Below are 20373 nucleotides of genomic sequence, written 5' to 3' on the forward strand. Positions count from 1 at the left end.
ATACCTGCAATATCCTCCCCTCCAAAAACAAAAACAAAAGACAACTCCTGTAAATCAACAAGAAAACAATGCAATACCTAAGAGGAAAATGGGTGAAGGATATGAATAAATAAATCTCAGAGAAAGGCCAGATGTCTGAAAGGCATATGAAGAAAAACTCAATCAACATATTTAGCAACAAAAATACTGGAAGTTTAACCATCGATGACTTTTCCACATTGTCCATTAGAATTGCAAGAACTAGGGTCACCAGAGTGGCTGGCTCAGTCAGTTAAGCATCCAACTCTTGATTTCAGTTCAGGTCATGATCTCATGGTGGGGAAATCAAACCCCATGTCAGGATCTGAGCTTGGCATGGAGCTTGCTTAAGATTCTCTCTCTCTCTCTCTCTCTGTCTCTCTGTCTCTCTCTCTCCCTCTCCCCCTTTCCCTCACTCTCGTTATCTCTCTCTCAAAAACAAATTGCAAACACTAGAACACTAAATAATATCCAGTGTTGGAGAGGATATGGGAATGACAGAAACTATTAGATACTATTGAAGGGAATATAGATTCGTCCAGTATTCTGGAAAGCAATCTAAAGGGACTAGGGAAACTAAGTATAAGATGTCCTTTGATTCAGCAATGGGTACAGTAGTCCCCCCTTATCTGTGGAAGCTATGATCCTCAGTGGATGCCTGAAACCACAGATAGCACTGAACCCTACATATACTATGTTTTTCCCCCTAGGCATTCATATCTATTATAAAGTTCAATTTATAACTTAAGCATGGTAAGAGATAAACAACAATAATAATAGACAAATTATAAAAATATATTGTAATAAAAGTTATGTGCATGTGGTATCTTTTTCTAAAAATATCTTATTTTTAATTTTTTTTTCTTTTTATATGTTTATTAACTTATTTTGAGAGAGAGGGATAGAGAGCGAGCAGGAAGGGGTGGGCAGGCAGTGAGAGAGTGAGAGAGAGAGAGAGAGAGAGAGAGAATCCCAAGCAGGCTCCACACTGTCAGCCTAGAGCCCAATGTGGTCTCGAACTCACAAACCATGAGTTCATGACCTGAGCCAAAATCAAGAGTTGGAGGCGTAAGTGACTGAGCCACCCAGGAGTCCCTAAAAATATCTTATTGTACTATATCACACTATACTCACCCTTCTTCTTGTGATAATGTGAGATGATAAAATGCCTGCACAGTGAGATAGGTGAGGTGAACAACGTAGGCATCATGAGGTAGCATTAGGCTATTATTGAGCTTCTGACAATTTGTCACAAGGAGGATCATCTGCTTCCAGCGAAAGGTCGACCATGGGGAACTGAAACTGCGGAAAAAGAAACCACCAATGAGGGCGGACTATAGTATATATCTCAAGAATACTCCCATACAGATTGAGAAGATGTGCCTGGATTTACCTGGCTGTATTATCTATGATGTGGAAGTGAGAAACAATGCCCATCCTTAGGGGAAAGGATAAGTAAAACGAGGTGGAGACAACTATGAAGATATTATACATTATCTAATACAACCAACTGTATACAGAGCAACACAGATCTAAATCACAAGTTGTTGAGTATTTGCAGCACTATTCCATTTATTAAAACACATACGAGGGCGCCTGGGTGGCTCAGTTGGTTAAGAAGTCGACTTTTGATTTCGGCTCTGGTTATGATCTCAGTGTTCCTGAGTTTGAACCATAAGCAGGGCTCTGCACTGACAGCAAGGGGCCTGCTTCAGATCCTTTGTCTCTCTCTCTCTCTCTGCCCCTTCCCCACTCACACATACACATTTTCTTTCTCAAAAATAAACAAATGTTAAAAAAAAAGTCTTTAAAGGACATTCCTACAAAACCCATATTTTCCAAAGGATATATAAATTAAACATATTGTGGTGTTTGCCTTCTAGAGGAGAAGAATGGGTGGGAACTGGGAACTAAGAGAAAAATTAGAATAGGGTCTTGTATGCACCAATAATGTTATACTAAAAACCAAGGAGTATGATTAGCTCGTTTCTGCACCTGAGATTTAAATACACACACACACACACACACACACACACACAACAACAAAACCTCTCCCCAAGTTCCTCCTGTATTTTTCAGCACATTATTCCAGCAAGCTAAATCTTGAATGAGGATACTGGAATTAACCAGACAGTTGCCTAATCTTATTAAACACTTTTGGTTATACTATCTCTGTATTCACAATCCCTGGGGTAATCTGTCGCCTCCTCCCATGGATAGTCGGCATTTGGCAATGTCTGTAAAAAATTTTTTGGTTGTGACCACTCAGGGATTGGGTGCTACTGGCACCTAGTGAGCAGGGGCCAGGGATGCTGCTAAACATACTGCAATGAACGAGACAGGCAACAGAGAAGCATCCTTTTCCAAATATCAATAGTGCTGAGATTGGGAACCCCTATAGTCTCTACACAACCTCACTGCATTTTCCATTTACTTCTTCGGTCTTTGAGAGGCTGTCCTTCAGGCTGACCAAGATACTCCTTTCCTCTTTCCCATCCTACTCTCCTACTTACTCTCCTTCCATCGTTGCCCGCTTCTACTCTTATTTCTGCTCAAGCACAATCAACAGTCTTAGTTTGCCTCTTTCCCCGTAGTAGTCATTAATCTATTAAATACCACACTGCTTTTAATTGCTCATATAAAGACTGTGAGTGAGATAAACTGATAGTAAGCCATTAATAATTCAAGAAAAGTAATTGATAAAGTGCCTCTCACTCTCTTTCCTCTTCTTCCTTATGAGTTGCTCCCCCACACACCCATCTATTAAAATAGGAAGGCTATCCAATTTGAGATTCACTGAGGACCTCAACTAAATCTTCATGAATTAGGTGAAGGAGCTAACAAATGTCTTAGAAGTAACACTTAAAAAACGGACTGAGCCAGAGGGGGTCAGAAGCCAAGGTGGCAGTGGGGTGGTGATTGAGCTTCAGTCATTGGATGTTTGATGCTTGAGAGTCCTCCACTGAAACCAGAGGAAGGCAAAGAGCAGAGAGAGTGACTGTTTCTGACTTTTTAAACTGGACTCCAAAATTCTCTGAGCAACAGAACGGGCCCAATGTGTGCCAGGTGGGATTTAAGTGTAAATGAAAGGACTGATTTTCAGATAATGGAGACAGTTAAAACATTGAATTTCAAAGTTATGGATGTCCTGCTTTGTTGGACTTCGTTAATTTTTTTAAGTACTCGGGTACACAGTGTTACAGTCCAATTTAGGCTAATGAGCAGATCAAAATTCTTAAGAGCTGTGATTTGTGTTTTCATGCATTTTCCTTGAAGTGTTAATTGCCATTTGACAGCTTGTCCCTTAGGCATTCACATCTCTTCTTCAGTACCTTGGAGGTTAAATTATCAATTATCCCCAAAAGACTCTTTTTACAGCTCTTCAACATAATCCTGTTTTCGGTCCTTGATGAAGCTAATGGTGGCAGTGGGTTTTTTTTTTTATTTTGTCTCTTTGGGTTTTGGGGGTGTGTTTGTTTTTTAGAAACAAAAGAAAAAGTTTGGAAGGTCTCTGGAGAGACATTATCCTCCCTGTTTTATTCAGTCTGAGCAGTAGAAATACGAATATGTTCAGATCTCAAGGCAGTCTTTTTTTCTTCTACACATACATTCCTAATTTTTATGAATCATGTGGACCTGAATTATTTTTTTAATAAACAAATATTAAGAGAGAAGAAAGGCAGGAAATATGGGGCACAATTGCACGTTACCCTAAGGTACGTCCGCATTCGAAGTACCCAGGAATTAAATCACCCTTGTAGCTTTTAGAAATCACACTCCTGTCTCTTTAACAAACTGTAAGCGAGAAGAGGGCGGGCCTCCAGAGTGCCGAAGGTTCTGATTGGTCCGACTGGCAGGAAGTGGGCGGTGAAAGCGTGGCTTCTGTTGGTGTCCGAGGCTGCTGGGTGAGAGGCCGAGGCCTGGCTGGGCTTCTGGACGCTGTGCCGTAGCTTCAAATCGCGGGAGTGGGAACGGAGGGTGCAAAACGGGGTCCCTTCTTCGCTGTGGGCGCGGGGCCCTGACAGCCTTTTCGCGGAGGTGCAGCGCCCTTGCAGCTGGGCCACGATCGGCGCGGGGTCCACTCAGACCACCAAGACCGCGGGGTGGCCCAGGAGCTGCAAGGAAGGTGTTGCTCGGCGGCTTGCCCCTGTCCTGGCAACTCGGCCGAGGCCCCTGTCTCAACCTAGGTTCTTTTTTTTCCCTGTTCTGCAGGCTCGCTTCCGGCGCCATGGCTCAAAGGGCCTTCCCGAATCCTTATGCCGATTTTAACAAATCCCTGGCCGAAGGCTACTTTGATTCTGCCGGGAGGGTGAGTTTGGGATACATCTGCCTGCATCCCTACCTCCATCCAGGCCCTGGTGTTCAGAAAGGAGCTCAGTTTTGCCTGAAAGAAAGGGATGAGCATCCCCTTTTAAAATATATATATAATTGGAAGATAAATATATCAAATACATGTCAAAATATGCAATTTGAGTTTTAACATTTGTAAAAGTCATTGTTATTAATAATTTATAACTGAAATAACCTCAGTCATTGATAATTTAAATTACAAAAATGACGAATATGGCGTTTTCCATGTAGTTTTGCAGTTTTGTTCGATTTTGGTATGCATTTTTAAGAAGGGAGGAGTCCTGGTGGTATGTCACATGTGCCATGTTATTGCTTTATATTTGTACACATATACGGGCAGGGTAAATGATGAGCGTAAATTGGAGAGTGTGGTAAAGACATCTTTAAACTGAAAGTGCTAAGAGAAATTAGGGACATAGGCCTGAAATTCTTCCTACTGTTGCCACTCTGCAGAACACCCCCACAGCTGGAAAGCAAAAACAAAACAAAACAAAAAAAAAACCCAGTAAATTAATGGTTAGCACTTTATAAGCCACTGAGCAAAAGAGAAGCTGGATGTAAGATACCAGAGGCCTGTGTTTTCTCATGCCTCTTTGAGTGAATGTAATTGTTAAGGGGGAATGTAGTTCCTTTTAAGAATACCTAGTTGAGAAATCAGAGTGCATTAGGTTGGAAGAGTGATCTCTTTGAAGTGCACACACTTTTAATTCTACCAGTTTATTCCTTCTAAACTCATAATGCGCAAAGCATTTCACATGTATAAAGGCCTTAGAGATTTTGTATCTGCCAAGTCAACTCTATGTGGCTCTTTTGATTCTTTCCTTAAAACACTTGTCACTATGGATTAACTTAACATAATCATCAGTAATGCAAGTGGGAGGGATGAAATAGATGGAGAAGAGTTGCAGGATAGAAGAGTACCAAAGTATGTATGAATCTAGAGTCAGTCGATTTTTTTTAGACCAAAATTGAACTACCCAAGCAAAGCTTCTAAGAACAATCTTGACGTCATATGGCTTCCTTTTGGCCATTTGGACCTGTGTTCTGTCTAGCTTTGCCGATCCTGAAGCTCAAGTATTTTGTCTGGTCTTGTTGGAGAGAGACCTGCTGTTTCATGCTAACTTGGCAAAGAGAACGTTTGAGGATTTATCCAAATGACACAAGCCTTCAGTAAAATACAGCTCGCTATTTAGACTGTTTATAAATTAAATGCTTTTACCAATTTAACTGTTTCCACGGGAGAAAAAAGGTATTCATAAATTTAAACTCTGGTCCAAAAATAAAGTGATTTATCACCTAACACATGGTTTTGGAGAGATTCCAGAAAGAAACGAGCATACCAGTTCTAAAATTGTTTAACGTCGAACATCAAGGTTCAGACCCTGGAGATCTGTCCTCCTTAATTTGTTAACACAGACCTTCCAATTAGGAATTGGTCTGTTTTCTGCCGTCTATAAAAAAAAAAGGGGGGGGGGGGCTTTTGGAGAGTCTGCAAATTATTGCTAGAGTTTGAATAATTTTGTGGTCTGCCACAAACAATCAATTTTGTCAGGCAGGTTACCTTTATTAAATGCAGTTATATGACAAATAGGAAGTGACTTCCCTTCCTGAGATTGAGGTGTTCTCATTCTTGGGCTCAGAGTAAGGCCAGGCAAGACGATAAATTATCCGTGATCTATGAACAGAAAATGACATGTTCTCATGTAGATGCACTCTTCTATCTAGTTGAGATTTATAGACCTTTTATATTAATACTGAAGTATATTTTATCTTACTAAATGTATTTTCAAGACTTGTTGAAATCTTAAGCTCTTGGCAGAAATTGTTAAATAATGGGAGTGTGTCTGTCAAACAACGTGGTTTCTTCTTCAGAGTATAAAATAAGGGATCATAGTGGTGCTTCAGGATAAATAATCCAGATATGGTTGATAGTCTGGTTTGCCTTATCAGAGATGCTCTTCAGAAGTAAAATTTTATATCTTTTATAATAATTCTGATACTGTCTTCTTACTTTTTTCAGTGTTGAGATGCCCTTTTTAAAAAATGAAATTATGATGCTAACAGGTAGTAGTTAGGTTTGTTTATAATCCTTATGGTGAAATGAAATGTTTGTAACCATGTGATATTCCCCAACCTTTTGAAGTTTTACTGCTTTGTAAAGTCCAAGTCTGGGAATCACAGCAGGTTCCTAAAATTTTTGAGGGATACATTAAAGTGACCTTTTAAGACACTTCATGATTCAGTGTATACAGAACTTTCAAAATGTTTTTCAGTTGCCTGTAGGATGAATAACATAATGATTATGTGGGCCTCACAGTTTGCCCAGCATCTATGGGCCTTCATATGGATGTCACTAACCCACAGCCTCCACTTTAGTGTGCTTTTAATCCATATCCAACTAATTACTTGTTATAGACCCTTGGACTGCTTAAATTTTTTAAAAATATCAACATTTATATCCCTGAATGTGAAAGACCCAAGGCCCATGATTTCATTTGATCCTCAAAGTACTTTTTGAAATTGGTGGGGCAGGTATTATCATCCTGATTTTATAGAGGTAACTGAAGCATAAAGAAGTCATATGTAGAGCGAGATCACCCAGCCAATCACAGATAAAGAAATAGGCAGCCTTATTCATCTGGGCAAAGCCCCTCCTTTGCCAGGCACTATGCTGGGCACGGGTTTTTTGATACTAGGTCTGATATTCTTTCTACTCCGCCTAAGCCTCCTGATATCCATGAATTTATTTTGATTTTCTTATCCTACTTCTACAATTTGTAAAAATTGTTTATCCATTTTTTCACAGATGGACTTTAATAAATGTTTATCCTCATTTTTTAAATAACAAAAACAACTAGAGTGTTTCTTTTGGAAATTAATATTGCTGCTGCTTGAATGGCTAGAAAATAGCAAACATCTTATGATTTGTGCTTAGTTTATTAAAATGATTTTTATTATAATAAAAAATATTGGTTTAAGTAACAGATGTTCCCTAATAGGTGGAAATTACAGCAGTCTATTTTAGCATTTATTTACAAATTTTATGTAAAACATTTAAGTTGCAACAAAAGTATTTCCTGCCTTGAGTAGGAAAATATAGTAGCACCTTAAAGTTTTATTAATTTGTTGTTAAGAGTAAAATAATTGTCCAGTTCTCCCAGGCAAAAAAAAAATGTGACCTAAGTGGAAATGAAGTACCCTCCTATTTTTGATAGCCTATAGTCTGGGAAGTTGAGTGGTCCATATTTTTTGATACTTGTTTTCCCTTTAATACTTACAGCTAACTCCCGAGTTCTCACAACGCTTGAACAATAAGATTCGAGAGCTTCTTCAGCAAATGGAGAGAGGCCTAAAGTCAGCAGACCCTCGGGATAGCACTGTTTACACTGGCTGGACAGGTATGAAGTGCTGACCGTGAGCTGGCATAAGCATTACAGAGGAGAGCCAAAGCATTACCTTTGGAGAGCTGTCTGACAGAATGGGATGCCCTTAAGTGCTTATTACTGCATCTGTATATGAGTAATTGCTTCCAGGAGAATGCGGTGCTCTCAGCCTACCCTTGATATCTTTGGGTTTTTAACAGTGCTCTGAATTTAGGGCAGGGTAAGCATATTCATGGAATATATCATACCTGACACAAATTTGGATAGCTGCTTGTGGAAAGAAAACATGATGTTTAGCATTACATAGTCAATTTGGAGATGGAATTTCAGTGGGAAGAGCTGGGAAGCATCTCAGAATACAACATGTGAAACAGAAATAAAGGCAATTTATCCACAGGAAACAAACAGGGATCGTACATGAACACAGCGTGAACCATAGATTGCTTGAACTGATCCTTCCAGATAGTCATCGCTAGTTGGTTTGCATTCACTGTTTTGCTGGTTATTGAGATGTGGACAGAGTTTGGGAAGAAATAGTATATAGGTTTCAAGGAAGTGAGAGAGAGACAAACCAAAGAAGGAATGCTGAAGAACTTGAGTTAGTTTACTGATGTAGAGAGACAGAAAGACGGCTTTATAATCTTGAAGCACGGTTTAGAGACTCCATGTTTTCCAGTTACTCAGAAAAGAAGGCAAAAGGAGGAACAAGTTTTCAGCTCAAGGAATTAGATTTTAAGGCAGGTTGCTTGTCATGAAAATGCAGGTTCCTGGGCCTCACAGTGGAGATATCAGTTTAGCAGGTCTTGAGTGAGGCCCAGGAATATGCATTTTGCAAGCCTCAGTGGTCCTGATGTATATAGTCCTCTGTGGACTGCACTTGGAGAGTTTTTCTATAGCAGGAATTTACTAATAGCAAACCTTTTAGTAATGACAAGTGATTCTGTCCTTATGAGGGTGGGGAGGCAGAGAAAAATCAGAATAAAATTCTGTTAGGGATATTTAAGGTCATTATTTTCTAAAATAAAAGGAATGGACTAGTTAATGTTCGGCCTGCCTTCTTAGCTTCGTTTTATAATTTCAGGGGATTTTAGAAGCTTAATACAAGGTTTATTGAAAATGAGAATAAATGTGAAAGTATTTTGCTTCAAGAAGAAAGTTGTAACAACATTTGTCATTTAAATGAACATTACTGTTTTTTATTTAAAATTGTGAGAATTTGGGGCTCCTGGGTGGCTCAGTTGGTTAAGTGTCCAACCCTTGGTTTTGGCTCAGGTCATGATCTCACAGTTCGTGGGATCAGCCCCAAGTTAGGCTCCACGCTGACTGAGGGGAGCCTGCTTGGGATTTTCTCTCCCTTTCTCTCTGCCCTTGCCTTGTTCATGCTCTCTCTCTCTCTCTCTCAAAATAAATAAACTTTAGAAAAATTAAAAAATTAAAAAAATAAAATTACAAGTATTTGAGCAAAATAGAACAAGTACAATGCGTGGTTATCTTTAGCTTTCCTCTTGATTTCCACATCTAAAGCCCACACTTACACAGATCTTTTCCCAATATATTTCGAGTTTCTATTATTTTGTTATTCCTGGCAAAAAAAAAAAAAAAAAGAATACTAAGACAGATGGCTAGATTTAATTCCCTGACTACAAAAAGAATGACTGAAATCTCTGTCCTACTCACTCATTCAGGTGAGCTATTATTATTACATATTATAAGGTACATTGCTTTAGGGAGAAAAGAAGTGGGGATTGACTTCAGGTTTGAATTAGTATTTTGACAATGTTGAAAAACCATCAGTCAGGCCCTCTACTGCTGGGGCTGAATGAGATACTAAAGGTTAAATAGAAGAGGAAATAGAAAAGGAATTCCACTCCAAGCAAAATGCAAGTGTGGCTAAATGTTTTGGCAGTATGAGTTTCCAGTGTCATCTCCTTTGAATGCCAATATCCTTCAACTTTTTGTCTTTAAGTATTTATGATACTTACTGCTGGCTCCTGAAAGCAGCTTATATGGCAAGTGTCTTAGGCAAATTGGCATACTAAGCAGTTTGGGTTGTTTTATGATGTAGCATAAAATCTTCTAGATAAATTTGCTAATGGCTTTGGAAGGAAGGGATCCTGATGTCTGCTAATTGAGCACTGTTAAAAAGCCATTATTCCCACATAAAATGGACTGTCTCCTCCAATGTTTTCGTAAGTAAAATGCTTTTGTTCCCTTGCCAGTGTTCAGACGGTCTGAACAGTATAAAACTCTGAGTTGCATAAGAAACTACATAATGCTAATTTGACACAAGAAATCATGTCAGTACCTTCTCTTCCCATTGTTCTATCTTACCAAGTATCATCTCTTCATTATTGCTATTTTATTGCCATTAAGTGGATTCATAAACATTTTAAGGTAATAAACACACTTGGTGTTGTGTGTCAAACCAGTGTTTACATAATTATGTATTAATTTGTATGTTACTTTGTATTCCCCTTTCTGTCTTCCAAAAAGGGATACTTTTTAGAAAATAAGGATTCTGTTTTCTTTAATTTGTTCCCAAAATTTAGTGTCATATTTTTTATAAATATTAATTGTTGTTTGTTCTTGTTGCTAACTTGTCCAAAATTATATTACTTTGGGAAACACTAATTTATCACAGAAAAGCTTTAAAACTTGATCACCTTCTTCAGCATTGGTATTTATTGAGCATTTGGTGATCATTATGTAGTTTGTATGAGAGAACTTTATGATTATTATTAATTAGAACTTTAAGTTACCATCCTATTTTGTTAAGTTTCATTCCCCAGTGGAAGTATGATCTAATAGTTAATGCTCATTCAGATAGAATCAGGATTTAGAATAGGGTTAGGTTCTGCTGCACATATATGAAAAAACCAAAATGACAGTGACTTAAATAAGATAGACGTTTATTTCTCTTCTGTAAAAGAAGGCCAGTGCAGTTCAGGGTTGATATAATGGCCTCTGGATATCTTTCTGCTCTATCATCCCTCAGCCACTGACGTCTACCTCTTGGCTAGATCACTGCTGAAGATTAATGCATTACATCAGCCTTTCAGGCTGCAGAAAGGAAAAAGAGGCAAAAAAAAAAAAAAAAGAATGCATTCCTCTCCTTTATTTATTTTTTTAAGTTTATTTATTCATTTAAGAGAGAGAGTACAAGCCGAGAGGGGCTGAGAGAGAGAATCCCAAGCAGGATCTGTGTGGTCAGCATGGAGTCCGATGCAGGGCTGTATCCCATGGCTGTGAAATCATGACCTGGGCCTAACCAAGAGTCGGAAGCTTAACCAACTGAGCCCTCTCATCCAACAAGCTTCCCTCATCCCCTTTTAAAGGACTTTCTGGAAGCCCCACTCAACATTTCAACTCTACCTACTTTTCATTGTCTGGAACATAGTCACATGGTCACTCCTGTCAGGAAGGATAATAAGCGTAGTCTGTTAGCTGGGGTTAAGTGGATTTGGGGTAAGATCCTAGTAATCTCTGCTATGAGTCCTATATAACAAGAAAAATGATTTTTTTTATTGTTTGCACAAAGCATTTGGACAACGAGCCTTAATTTTTTTCCACCTATAGAAAGATCTCTAATGTCTGCCAATTTGGAGGGAATTTTTATCTTTAAAATATTTTGAAGTTTCCTAAACAATACTTTGCCTGCTCTGGGTGTCTCGGGAGACTCACATTTGGAGTTTGTTTCAAAACACTTTTAATTTTGTTTTCATTTCAATAAGTAATAGTCCTTTCATAAAACCTGCCATTGAAAGCAAGTATGATAGGAATGCCAATTCATAAGTAATTTTTCTAGAGCTAAGTGTAACTTCTATCAAGAAAGGGGCTGCAACTGGTTCTAAAGACTGGGAGATGTCAGCGTTTTCTCAGCGTGACTGAAACGTTACCTGCCTCTCCTTTCCACATCCTCTCAAACTCCTGCTTGCTTGTCACAGGGTTATAAAATTCTTAATTTGTTTTTACCCTGCATTAATCCATAGTAAACCCCATAGTCATATGTCTGTGTTTCTGCTTTGTGACTATAAAAAGCTACAAATGGAAACTGTCCAGCTTCATAATACCTCATTCATGCTATGACTGGATTTGCCTCAGTTGCTCACTTGATCTTGAAAATGAAAGTTTTAGGAAAGAAGCCCATGTGGTTTTGTTTTGTTCTTTTATTTTTTTTAAGTTTATTTATCTATTTTGAGAGAGACAGCATGTGCAGGGGAGGGGCAGAGAGAGAGGGGGAGAGAGAGAATTCCAAGCAGGCTCCTTGCTGCCAGCACAGAGCTCAATGCCAGGCTCGAAATCACAAACCGTGAGATCATGACCTGAGCCAAAACCAAGAGTCGGATGCTTAACTGACTGAGCCACCTAGGTGCCGTGCCCATGTGTTTTTAATATCACATATGCCCTTAAAACTGAAAAATTGGACTCCCATCATTTTTTCCCACTTTCTATTTTTTTAGGAAAAATTGAGACTAAGAGTGACAAGCTACTTATTAGAATTTCTGTACCTGTGTTATATGTGCTTTAGAAAACACTGTGTGCATAATGCTTTATTGGTAAGGGTGATGTGTACAGGTTAAATAAAAATTTAAAAGTAGCAAGTCATTGCTTTAGAAAGTACATTGCCTTTACAAACTAGTTTACAACTGAAATTATCTTGGCTTTTATTATAAAATGGAAGCAGAGGATATAACACAGTGATGAGAACGGTCAGTGTAGGCTTTTAATAGGATTCAAGCATCATTTTCACTAAAGCCTACATATTTACATGCTGTGGGTGTCACAGTGCAGTATTACAGTCTGTATTCCTGACTTTTACCTTTTTTTTTGTTTTAATGTTTATTTTTGAGAGAGTGAGAGAGACAGAGCCCAGGTGGGGGAGGGGCAGAGACAGAGAGAGAGAGAGAAAGAGAGAGAGAGACACAGAATTCAAAGCAGTCCAGGCTCTGAGCTGTCGGCACAGAGCCCAATGCGGGGCTTGAACTCACAAGCTGTGATACCATGACCTGAGCCTAAGTCAGAGGCTTAACTGACTTTTACCTTTTTTTTTTTTTTTAATTATTATTATTCACAACAGAGAAATAAGATGCCTTTACCCTAGGAAAGAAAGGAGGGGAGAATTGTTCAAACCAGCAGCTGTCTCATATTGGCCATTGAGGCAGTTACATCGCTCTGGGGTTCATGCTTATCCAGGAATGAAGTATTGCGAATAATCAATTTTGTAGGCAGTAATTGAGAGGTAACAAATTATTACTGATGTTCAGAAACAAGAATTCAGTAATTTAATAATAAAATATATGGAGTAAATTTTGGTTCCCAAGGGAATGAGGATCATCAATATGCAGTTTCATGATCATTTGACTGATAAAGGACAGAAGTAAAGGTTAAAAATGATGCCTATTAATAAAACGTTGCTGGGATTGACATTTGACAGGATCCAGTGTGTGCGCGCATATGCCAGTAACTAATGTTATATGCCAGGACACCATTCTAAGTGCTTGGCATTCGTTAACTGACCTAAATCTCAGAACAGCTCTGTGGTGTGGATACTCTTTGTATCCCCATTTCACAGATGAGAAAACTGAAGCAAAGCAAGGCTGAGTACCTATTCCTGGTTACACAGCCGGTAAATTAGAAAGTTAAGCTTCAGCTCAGCAAGTCTGACTTTAGAGGCCCTGTCTTTACCCCATGAGAGTGTGTGCCTGTGTGTGTATTTACTCTCCACTTCTACATCTGGGTTCACTCCCTACATTTTAGGATGAATCACGTATGGAGAATGTGTGCACATGAGCTGTAGGGTGGGGTCGCTTGAGCAGTGGTAACATGATGATACTCGTGCTGTCCAAACATTTTAGAGGTGACTAATGACTAGTGAGTTTTAAGTGTTTTAGAAAAAAATTAGGATAAAACATGAAAGGAATTTGGAAGGAAAGAGGGAAACATGAGCTAGACAGGCATGAGTAATAACTAAAAGTCTATAGGAAGAAGTTATTTGGGATCGGACATAAAGCAAACCGTGGAAAGATTTATGGGCATTTGCAGCCAGAAAAATGAAATCTCCAGCATTGTGCTATAGAAGTTGTTTCCATGCTTCCTAATCCTAAATTAATATATTCAACATGGTTTCAGGGTAGAAAATTCACTGGGCCAGAACAGAAGCGTTTCTTCATAATTGCTTGTATTTGAAAATGCTTGTTGTGGATCTTCTCATATGAAGTATCTGTTAGTCTGAAAATAATCGGTAGCTGTTACAGCTGTTAATAAGCAATATTTGAAATGAACAGGCCCAGTTCCTTTCACTGAACTTTATAGTTCTTTATAGAATTCCTTTATAGAATATCCTTTATAGAATTTAGTACATTGAAGTGTAATGCATCGTGATACTGATGTATGACATGTGCCAGCAATAAGCACTGAATTGTTCGCTCTTAGCCATAATCCTTTCCTGCTGGACTTACCAGGAGTTCTTTACAGAATGTGCTCCCAGCTTGTGAAGCAAGGAAAACATTTCTGTTCTTTAGGTGCTCCATCAAGAATTGCTCTTTATGCCTGTGCACATAGCAGCAGACAGTACGGAAAAATGACAAGCATGGAGTCCCCTTAAGATCATACCCAATGGCCAGCTACTAAGTGGTCCTAGGTGGTGTCCTGGAATCTGTTGGGACTCATTTGAGAGCCTGATGGCACCTATCTTTGGGCTGCTCTGGTTTTCATTCCAGGTAGCTTCCAGGGAGGAAGAGATTTTAAAGTACCTTAGTAAAATAGAAATTATAAAGCACTGGTGAGGAATTGATATTACAGAGAATTAAATGAGCAGATGAAGTATTTTTGTGTTAGAAATAAGCATTTAGGAGAAAAGATTGCTTCCCTTGCAGATAGCATAGTAGAAAAGTTAAGTAAACCCAAGAGATAGCTGATCTCACTAGTGTCTTTAAGAAAGAATGAGGGAAAGTGCTAGCCCTCATTTAATTTCATTTTTTCCCAGTCTTAACTATGATGATTCCTAAGGGAAATGATGATCAGCTCACACTTAAACACACACACACACACACACACACAGGACTCTAGGGGCTTTAGTTCTAAAAGACATAACCCAGTCTTCTATAACCAACTCACAAAGTTAATGAGGCTAAGATCAGCATATATTTCCCCTTTTCAAGTATTAGATAACATTTTAAATAAGAGGATATGCAGCATAATCCCTGGAGTAATATTAACTTGCGCTCTAAATGCAAGTCATTAAAGTGTTTCAAGATGCTGTTCCTCTGATCTGCCAAATGTATAGCCTTTGAGCTACAGCTTTAGCACGTGGGGCTTAGTTTCTGCTGATACCAGACTTATTTGAAAGGAATCACTCTGGCCAGGTATCTTTTCTTTGCAACTTCATCTTTTTATTACGTAACTTTTCAATGAGAGCCAGCATTTCAGTGTCTAATTTGAGCCCCAGCCAAGTGTCCTTCACCTTCATGAGAAGCGCCTGTGCCTCGCAGCCAGCGCTGCCAAGGCAAGTGGAAGGAAAAAAGGGCGTGGATCCACACTGGGTTTATTAGAGCCCTTCACAGTGAGCACTAGATAGAGAACTGCCAGGGTATCACCTACTTCCTTTCTGACTGCACTTTTTACTGTGTTGATTTCATTACACTGTAGGTTATCTTAAGTGGCTAAGATACGGGCTTGAAACAAGTATAGGGTTCAAATGCTACCAGTGTGCTGGGGCGAAACACTGAGAACAGGAAGAGAATGTTGATAGACCAGAAGAAATGGCAGGAGGGAAAGAAAGAAGACCTATCTAAGCAATTTGACTTTTCTAGACAACACCAAGGAGGCGGGGCTATGTTTTGTCATTTTGATTCTGAGCATCTTCAGCATTTAACACAATGCCAGGTCCATAGTTGGTGCTTAATAAATATTTGTTGAATGAATGAACAAATGAATGAATGGACAGTGTCCTGCTATTACTATTCTAGCTACCACCTATGCAAGCTAAAAACAGTCACTTAAACAAAACTAGATGGAATGGGAAGACAGTGGAATTCAACTCATTTCGTTTCTGTTAGGATGTAGAAGAATTAATCACATCTCTTTCCCCTTAACTTCTGATCCAGTTGAGAAATGAACTCGGAAATTAGGTAGGGCTCATGACATCTGCTGTATACTTGGTAAAGCTGGATAGAGAGCCTGTTGTTTAGACCTGGATGTCAAGTGGGTTTCTTCCTTCTTGCCACCTGATTTGAACTTACCTCCTTAGACTCAGAGCATCTGGATAGCCCATGTATGGATTAGCCCTTGGGAAACAGGAGAGAAAAGAGGGAGAGCCTGAAAACAGAGAAGACTCCCAGAAGCTCAAGAGAGGGGCCAGATGGCACGTGTATAGGGAACATTTTTCTAGTCAGAGGAGCCAGTAAGGGTGGAGAGAGGCAGGGACATGGGAAGAAGAGTATAGTTCCCTCTGTACTTTCTGTCCCTTTCAATCAGGCATCACAAATAAGATGGAGTCACTCTTTTAACACTTGGTGAAGTTCACAGTATAATGGAGTTGGGCATTTATTTAGTCACTGTGTGCTGGGGACTTGTACTGATCAGCATGATTCACAGTAGCTATAGAGTAGTACTATTATTTCCATTTTATAGGTAAACATGCTTAGGCACAGAGAGGTTTAGTAAGTGAGGTAAAATCACACAGCTAGTGAGTGGTAGAGCGAGACTTCAATCCCAGACATCAATTCCTGAGCCCGTGCTCTTAATGACCACTATGCTGAAAGATTTATCACCTATTAATGGCCTATTAATGAATAAAAGACTAGGAGCACTTCCTAATTTGACAGTTATGAAGCAGGGTACTGAGGGAAGGAGGAGGAAAGTATGATGTGTCCTTTTTTGAAAATCTGTTTTCCTCTCAGACAGTCAGCTCTGGAAATGCATCAGAGAGAAAAGAAGACACATGTTCCAAGGGCTTTTTTGCCCTCTGCCTTTCCTACTTCTCTGTGCGGGACGATACTACGTAATTAATGGTGCAGAGGCACACTGGTCTTCTCCCCATGCTACCTGTACTCCCGATGCGCCGAGGCTTGTCATGCTTGGCTTTCCTCTGACAGCTGAGCAGAGCTACTGGTCCGGGCAGTGTCCACTGCGGGCTCCGTGGAGAGCACTGTGCACAGAAACAGCAGTGACTAGGAATGGGAACTGTGCCCTAAAGACAGCTGTGATTTTGTTGACAAAATGAACAGCGTATCAGAAAGTACCAACCTGATGTAGACAGATGATCATACTGTACGGGGTTAATTAGAGAAAACAGTCACTTATGTTTTCCTAAATCTGAAAGGAAAAAAGAAAACTGTGGTAATTGGTGAACTTTCAAAGTTTTGACTAGGGAACAGTTTATTTGAAACTCAGTCATCCATCACCTTCCAGGGAGTCCCCGCTTCCGTACCGCTCAGAACCATTAAGACCATCGTCGGTGGTAGCATCTCTAGTGACTCCAGCAGTATTGCAGTCTGAACACGGCTCTTCCCAGCAGATTACACGAAGAGAATCTTGAAAAGACCCTGACCTGCAAGCAAATACTCCGTAAGAGGATGTGCAGTGGCAGAGGTTTTCACATCAGTGCAGACTGGTCATAAAATAAATGAATAATGTTAAGGCATAATCTCTAAAATGCAGACTCACAGACAAGTGTTTTTGAGAGTTCATACATCTCTGGAGATTTTTATCATTTCCATATACATTTGAGACACACCAAGGTCTTGATTGGTCAAGATGAATAGGACTAATGATCCCTCGGAAATTCAAAGGCTTGGTATTAATTACTTCTCAACAGCTGGCTATATTTATAGTACTACTGGGGATAAGTAGCTGAGTAAGGAAATTGCAGATTTAGAAGTGTCCCTAAGCAGTTTATCCTCCCTTCCCCAAGTAGTAGCTACAGAAGGAAACCGAACAGAAAAATCTAGTTCAGAGCTTCCGTACTAAAAATCAGGACAGATTCCTATTACAGCAAAGTTCTCTTCAGTCCTCACGGTATCATTTTTTCTTTAAATTAGTTACCAACATTCCAAAAACAGATTTCTAGGATGAACTGTGGGGGCAGTGCCAGGCTTCCTGAACTTCTTATGCAGAATGACATCTGTCTCTGGTGTTCAGAGCAGTGCTGTCCTTAGAACGTTCTGCAGTGATAGAGAAGTTATTTTGTTGTCCATTATGGCAGCTGCTAGCCACCTGTAGCTCTGGAGCATTTGAAATGTGGCTAGTGTGACTGAGACACTTTATTGTAAATTGTTCACTTTTAATTAAATTTGTGTAGACGCTTACGGTTAGAAGCTGTCATATTGGCCCCCAGTTATAAGTAACCAGACAAGATTTAGGAGTTGTAAGCTCAAAGTAGTGTATGTCTGGACTGCTTCTGGCCTTTCAGACCACAAAGGAGGTTTTTGATTTTTGGTTTTGTTTGTTTGTTTGTTTGTTTGTTTTTATAGTTAAAAGCAACCCCTGCCTACATAGGATTGATGAATCTTGCAGCCCACTTGCTCCATCAGAGAATCATTGACTACTCTAGTAGTCACATGATTCCCCACACCTTTGGAGGACATTTGTCCAGCCTTTCTCCCCTGAACTCTGGACTTTTACATCCAGCTGCCTATCTGACCTCTCTGCTTGGATGTCTAGTGAACATCCCAAACCTGAACTGTACAGGTTTGGCTCATTCTCTGCCTCTTCCCCACTGCCAGGCCCTGTGTTAGACGTGCCTAGTGCCCACCCATATCTGGTGTCCCTCTCCTTCTGGACTCCTAGGAGGATTAAACCTCTCAACTTCAGTGTAGTTACGTGAGGCAACCTCTTCGAGTCCAGGGGGTGCAGGTGGAAGTGGCATGTGATTACAAGCCAAAGTGTGTAATTGCTGGTGTTTTCTTCATGTGGTAGGTGTCCAGGATGCAGTTCCCTAACAAAGTCCTGCATGTTCAGTCCCATCTTGGAGGGCCTAGACTAACCCATCGGGTTACCTTTGAAAAATGCCTTTTTAAAAAAATACTACTCCTCGACATAAACCAACCATAGATTAGCATCAAACCTAAATTTCTATGTCTGGTTTTAATTTGAACCCCCAAGGAAACTGTCCTTATTAACCGTGTCATCTCCTAGCCTTCTCATCCACATGGATTTTCTCAGGTAATTAATTCCACTCTCCGGGAATACCATGCACTGGCTCCAGTTCAGTCTTCCCCTTGTGGTCCACGCCCCATCATACCTCCTTCTCCTTGATGGTATTGTTTTTCACCCTGGGATGGAGGGAATACTCTGCCCACTTCTGTCCATGCTTCTTCTACCAACCCAGCCTCCAAAGCTGTGAATAACTAAGGAATGCACTTGCCATATCTAAAGCATTTGCTAACTTCACATGCTTGATTCTAAAAGGTACTTGAATGATTTTTTTTCCTGATGTTATATTTATCTGGATTTGCATGTAAAATAGAGGGGGTATCCCTATTACAACTTTCCTATACCCTATAGGAAATGAAGTACGACCAACCAGAGTAGCAATAATCTCTTGTTCCTGAAGGAGAGTACTCATTACTGAACAGGATTAGTTATCCCAAATGCTTTATTGGTCACCTTTAATGACTTTGGGATTAATGGGCAAATAATGGATTAGATTTTGCTTTACTCATTTCTTAATGTATCTCTCTTCATATGGATTATTTTCCCATTTAGAATATGTCAATAAGTTTAAGTCATATATATGAGAAAATTTAACAAGACAATAAAATTCAGACCAAAAAAGCATTAGTTTTCATAGCCTAATAATGACAGTGGTTATCAGGGAGTGGACCAGCTAAGAAATAGGATATTTTAACATCAATTTTATGTCAATGAAGATGTCAAAATCCCTCCAGATTTAAGGGGGGGGCAGCTTTCTTTTTTTTTTTTTCTTTCTTTTTTTAAATGTGTATTTACTTATTTTTGAGAGAGAGAGTACACGCACAAGCAGGGGAGGGCAGAGAGACAGGGAGAGAGGGTATCCCAAGCAGGCTTCATACTGTCAACACAGAGCCTGACACAGGTCTCAAACTCACAAAAAGTGGGATCATGACCTGAGGTGAAATCAAGAGTTGGATGCTTAACCGACTGAGCCATCCAGGCACCTTTTTTTTTTTTCCTTTTTATGAAGTAATTCTAATATCTAAAACTATTTGAAGTATATTTTTACAACTAAATGCATTCAAAATTTATTTTTGAATGTTTATTTATTTTGAGAGAGTGAGTGTGTGAGGGGCAGAGAGAGAAGAGGAGAAACAGAATCCCAAGCAGGCTCTCCACTGTCCACACAGAGCCCCATGCAGGCCTCGATCCCACAAACTGTGAGATTATCACCTGAGCCAAAATCTAGTGGGACGCTTAATCAACTGAGCCAGGCACCCCAATGCAATCAAAATTTACGTCTGACTTTAGTCTTTTCTGTTCTGGAAGAAAAGGTGAAAGGGTAGAAGAAGGAAGCAAATCTCCTTTATCCTGCCTTTCGCTTAGTGAACAATATAGAATGAAATTTTATCTGCTGCTCAAATTTAAGCCCCAAATACTCTGATTAAGTGGCACATCCTGTGATAAAAAGAAAAATGAAACATTAAAA

General features: G+C 39.5%; 1 protein-coding gene and 1 long non-coding RNA gene across 7 annotated transcripts in view; one reads left to right on the forward strand and one right to left on the reverse strand.

Moving 5' to 3' along the window:
- Positions 1 to 1156: 1156 nt before the first annotated feature.
- LOC109265129 (uncharacterized) overlaps positions 1157 to 20373 on the reverse strand; it is a 177601-nt gene continuing 158384 nt past the window's right edge. For all 4 annotated transcript variants that reach the window (XR_008423126.1, XR_008423125.1, XR_008423124.1 and 1 more), the window contains 4 exons: positions 17156 to 17301; positions 16998 to 17066; positions 16797 to 16899; positions 1157 to 1320 (listed from right to left, as the gene is read on the reverse strand). This is a non-coding gene — a long non-coding RNA (uncharacterized LOC109265129). The remainder of the gene's footprint in view (positions 1321 to 16796; positions 16900 to 16997; positions 17067 to 17155; positions 17302 to 20373) is intronic.
- Positions 3860 to 20373, forward strand: part of LANCL1 (LanC like glutathione S-transferase 1) — a 36982-nt gene continuing 20468 nt past the window's right edge. The window contains exons 1-3 of one of the 3 annotated variants that reach the window (XM_019446116.2): positions 3860 to 3923; positions 4231 to 4327; positions 7649 to 7766. In XM_019446116.2, coding sequence (XP_019301661.1) covers positions 4247 to 4327; positions 7649 to 7766 — 199 coding nt within the window. In that variant the 5' untranslated portion in view covers positions 3860 to 3923; positions 4231 to 4246. The other 2 variants (XM_019446114.2, XM_019446117.2) reach the window with 2 other exon arrangements.

Source organism: Panthera pardus, unplaced genomic scaffold (genome assembly GCF_024362965.1).
Source record: "Panthera pardus isolate Hobbes unplaced genomic scaffold, ASM2436296v1 HiC_scaffold_10, whole genome shotgun sequence".
Lineage (NCBI taxonomy): Eukaryota > Metazoa > Chordata > Mammalia > Carnivora > Felidae > Panthera > Panthera pardus.